Genomic DNA, 5,353 nt, shown 5'->3' with positions numbered 1-5,353 from the left:
AGATATAGATGTGGATATAAACACACGCACATTCATACATATATGTGTGCATGTTAATAAAAGAAAAAAATGTGAAAAAAGCAACTTAATCTGTCTGCAGGTTTATCAAAGTATCTGTTGTGCATTAAAGGTTTCAAACTTTATCTGAATATTGAATACTGTGTTCTAATGTTATAGATATAGATGCATGCAGACATGTTTAACTGTGGATGTTAATAAAAAATATGACAAGTGGAATTAATATAAGAAGAATTAAAATATCAAAAAGTAATCTTAAAAAGAGGAAATTAAAAGAAAAAGAACTACTGGTTTTTTAACCCCTCTTTTGTGGCTAATGAACCAAACTGTTGATTTTAAACCTCCTTAGATGCAGACTATGATTGTATTTGCCACGCAGCATGATATATTGTATGTATGGAAACCATTCTTGCTTAAATTTGGTTTATTTGCCATTGCTGCATGTTTTCCAAGTTCCTAGTCAGATATGGTCAGAATTGTATATTTCTTCCAATGTTAAGCAAAATTTACTTTTGCTGCTATAAGCATATATCTCATTATACTATTAAGTTTCTAATTTTTTGTGAAATTATAACTAGTAAGAAGTAGTTTCATTTCAAACTAAATTCCAAAATTTTCTGCATTGTATTATATCTTTCCAGTACTTTGCGGGTTTTTTTACATCTCTATCACAAAGAATCCTTCTGTTTCATGGCACTTCCGAAATTTATTACTGTATAAACTGTTTATCTTAAATATTATTGATGGAACTATATACCATCTGTAGGATATGTTGTACCTATTTTACTTTAAAATATAACTTGATGTATATCTTATCGACCATGCCATATTTTTTTCTCATTGTTATGTGACAACTGTTTAAAACTTTGCATTTATTTTATCATAAAGTTTTTGGACTGTTCTGTCTCACTCTATATCTTAACTAAGTAAAATGTTTATATAGGTGCTCCAAGAGATGATGCTGGTTTCAGAAATCAAGACTTTCATTATTTACCTCTCCATCCCTGTGAGCTTTCCCAAAAATCAGTTGCCTATACTGGATGGGGCAATCTTCTAAAAAAAAAAAAGTCTGAAGGGGAAGGGTGGCTGGCTGGCTGGAGAAATGTAAAGTTTACATTTCTTTAAGTTGCCTAGGTTGAAGAACACTGTGTAAGAGAAGAAAGGGTTAGAGTTAGGTCCTTTTTTTCCTATAGAATGAACCTTTTCAAACATGCAAGCGTTAAATGGTACGAAAAGTTATATGGTTTGTAAATGAAAGGATAATACATGCATGGTTTTCTCTCAGCTCAGTGCAGACTTAGGAATACTTTTAACAACCGAGATCTTTTGCAGGGTGCCGTTCCTTTTTGTAGCTTTTCTTGGGAAGATTGCTACCATCCTCAGTGACAACGCTTCTCAGATTGAACAAATCTCTGCTCGGTCCCGCTTCTTGGTGCAGGCGGCTTCTGCATATCTCCGCTGTGCTGGTTCCACACCGCTTATTTCTGCAAATTTTTATAGCCACAAACAAGTCAACAAGGCCAAGAGCTAAGGAGAAACCACTGACAACCCACAGTAAGATAATCATGGCAGATTTTTCAGTTGATCTGGGGATAAAGCAGGTTATTTTACCTAGGCAAGGTTCCTCAGTACAACTGTAGAATTTCTGAACAAAGAAACCAAACAGACAATAACTGCTAATTCTGAAACCAACTTCTATCATTAGCCTCACAAAGAGGTGAATTGCATAGCCCCGTGAGAAATCAGGGATTGCCAATTCATGGGCCGCACAAGTGATTCTGCTCTTTTCTGTGTCATTGAAGATTGTTTCAGCACCTCTGAAGACAGTGGATATTTTGGTTTGTTTGCAATAAGTGCAAGGGAAAGAATAGATCTTCACAACTTGCTTCACCACACTATGCAGGATACAGATAACAAACACTGCAATAGGGATCAGGACAGACACAAACTCAAAGAACCAGAACCGAACTTGAGAGACTGTTATAAAAGCATCATAGCACATGCTTGAGCATCCTGGCTGTTCAGTACTGCAGACGAGAGCTGCCAAGTCATCTTCATAGACAGGGTATGCCCCAAACAAGATCACCATCAGTCTCATCAAGATCATGTAGATTAACCATATCTTTCCTGGAAAGGAAGGAGGGTGAGATAAGATCAATCAAAAACTCCAATTGGTCACTAAAACCTGGACATTGACTACCCTGGTTGAGAATAGTTTCTAACAGTAATCATACTTTAGTCCTATGCATAGGAAGATTACATACACTGCTCATCCATTGCCTTGGTAAGCTGTATAAATAGTCAAATTTCAAAGGATGCTCATAAACATGATTTCACCCTGCATAACATTATACTTGAGCCTTTATTAAAATTTGGGGCACTTGGGAATACACATGTCTATAAAATTATTACAATAAATAAGTTGATCTTCAATACATACATATAGTCCTGTTTTCAAACCTTTTAAGTAAAATGGTAGCTTGCTGAACAGGGGGGGGGGCTTTCCACGTTAGCTGTTGGATCTAATATTTAATATATAATATAAAAATTATTTTTTAACTTTTGTAATTCTGTCTTTTTATTCTTGCCCTGTTCACCGCCCTGAGTCCTTCGGGAGAAGGGCGGTATAGAAATATTAATAAATTAAATTAAATTAAAATTAATATGAGAAATAGTTGCCTAGCACCTTCAAATACCACCCAGAAAATAAAGCTCACCCTTCTGAGGTAACCTTACATTGTTAAGGAATTTCTTTTAATATTTAGCTGTACTCAAATTCATTGCCATTTCCACCTAGTGTTCTAGTCCTGTTTATCAGAGTAACAATATATACATTGTTATATATACATTTCTTCTATAATACATTGCTATGTTATATTTTCACTTACTGTTCTGTTTTCTAACTGAACATATTCAACTGGCTTCAGCTACTTTCCTACAGGATTTGGTTTTCAAATCGTTTATAAACCTGGTTATCCTCATCCATTTATGTCTCATATATCAGTACATTTCTGTATATACCACCCAGATTTTGGATACATTTTGTACTAATGAGTTCCATCAGTTGTATGCATTGAATGAACAAGTACTCCCCTTCATCTTTTCAAAATCTTTCATTAATTAATTTCATTTGCCCTGGATTCAAATTTTGTATCAAAGAAGAACAAAAATTACATCCAGGGTTGACAGTGCCTGGCAGATCTTCTGGGCTCAGAAGCTAAGCACAGTTAGACTGGGTTTGTATTTGGATGGGAGACACAAAGGAAAATCTAGGTTTATAAACTAGACTGGATAGTAAACAGACAAACATCAGAAGAATAGATTCCTTCTGTTTTTCATGAAGAAAACCTCATGGATGTGTCTATAAAGTTGCTAGGAATCAAGCCCAATTCAAAAGACATTTATCATGCGTAGTTTGTATGTTTTCATGGTTTCCCATAGGAACATAAAATCCAAGTTTTTCCCTTTTCTTCTTCAACATCAAATGGTATATTGTAATGTCTTAGGGACGTTACATAGGGTTACCAATATCTGAACAGGCAAAGGAGGACACACAATATGGAAAAGGAGACAAATTGAGATAAAAGAAAGATACGCTAATTGTTTAACTATCCTGTCATTTGTGACAAAAATCACAGAGAAAAACTGAAAAATAAATGTAATGTACTTAGGTTTTACATGTAAATGAAATTACTTTTTCCAATATCAGAAAATCTGTTTTTTCAATATTTTGAAAAAATATTGAATAGATATTTTTCCAGCAAATCTTTATTTTCAGGAATAAATGCTGGGAATAATGTAGTATTGACAATGTGCTTTACGAGTTTCAAAATTAAACATACAATGATCTGTAGGTTACAGTGATCATAGATTAAAAGGGGATAGATTAAAGCCAATTGATGGAATCGGGAAATAAGCTAAATAACGTAAACCAAAACTGATGAGTCTGCCAATAGATAAGGGAAAGAAAATAAGCAGACAATATATGAAGTCACAATACCTGAACATTTCAATGACTGCTCTTATGAAAACAGTCTCATTTTTTAAGCCAGCTGGACAATGCTTGATTTGAAGGCTATCCCTGCTGGACAAGGACACAAAGATGGATGTGTCCTCCTTTTGCTTGATGTCTTCCAATTTTTTTCTTCCATTGCTCTTGCCAACACTAAATCTATTAATTATATACTATTTCAGAAAAAAATGGTTGATGATTAAGTTACCTTAGGTAGCGTTCTGATCATATTCATTTGTAAGCAATTGTGTCTAATTATTACATAACAGAATAATATTAGTCTGTCCTGCAAGACTAATTCACCCATTTTCTTTTGCTATAAAATTTTGGCTCAAAACTTTTTACAGCTTCACTTTTACACCATCATTTATGAGCCCATTTTTGGATAAATGTATGTAATGCCTGATTGGTTTTGTTCCTAGAAATTTCATTTCAGGGTGGTTTGTCTGGTTCTCAAATCAGCTCCTTCCTCAGAACAGTGAATAAAGTTTTCCAGAATGAAAACAATTAAAAACCCCAATACAAGATGCAAATTTCTACATACTTACCTACAATGGTCATATTATAATTGAGAACAATGAAGAAAAAGCCAAATGCGTTCCAGTATTTCATAGTTGAACTCATTTTTGGACCTCTTTTTTCTATAGGAACAATGAAATTCAGCAACTAAGCGAGAAAAGGGAGAAGAAACGTTAAAAAGAAAAATCCAAAGCTGCATTCTAAGAGGAATAATGAAATAGGATAAGCAAAATTGGCAGATAAATGAGACTTCTTGGGAAATATAACTCTTCTTTGCAGGGAGCAGAATTTATTAAAATCTGAAAATCAAGCGAACAATGTAGATTGAAGGCATATCCGTAATTAAACTTCTGCAAAAAAAAACAAAACTCAAAATTGAAGAACAAAATAAAAGTTAAACATTCAGCAGTCATATTACTTACGAGGAGAAATTTCTCCTAAATGAAGCAAGTCCAAACAGGTCAACCAGAGATGCTTTATGTTTGTCTATCTGCTCACCTTTCTTTTACTTTTGAGGATGAGCCTCTTCCTGGTAGCTCTTTCTCTTTCTCTCTCTTTCAGAAGAATAAGCTCAGCAACAAATCATCCAGCCTAAAAAACATTGAAAGCAAATTGTCTCCTCCCACTATGCAAGGAAACAGATGTCACAGTTATCTGTTGTATCTGAGACAAAAAAAACCAACGTTGTGTATCAACACATTTTATTAAACCAGATAGACATTAATTTGAGGTGATCCAATTTGATATAGGGAGGCACCTTGCGAAGGAAAGGGAATTATCTTTTTGTTGCAAGCCATTTACTTT

At 34.2% G+C, this 5,353-nt stretch overlaps 1 protein-coding gene across 1 annotated transcript; it reads right to left on the bottom strand.

The window, feature by feature from the left end:
- Positions 1-1,327: 1,327 nt before the first annotated feature.
- LOC308678347 (gap junction delta-4 protein-like) lies at positions 1,328-4,654 on the bottom strand (the record flags this gene model as incomplete). The annotated part of the gene is made up of 2 exons (XM_081345476.1): positions 1,328-2,145; positions 4,579-4,654. 2 exons carry the CDS (start codon positions 4,652-4,654, stop codon positions 1,328-1,330), a joined length of 894 nt encoding a protein of 297 aa, XP_081201602.1.
- Positions 4,655-5,353: the final 699 nt, after the last annotated feature.

Source organism: Vipera berus (assembly GCF_964194415.1).
Source record: "Vipera berus genome assembly, chromosome: Z".
Taxonomy (NCBI): Eukaryota; Metazoa; Chordata; class Lepidosauria; order Squamata; family Viperidae; genus Vipera; species Vipera berus.
This window is presented reverse-complemented; position numbering and strand designations above follow the sequence as displayed.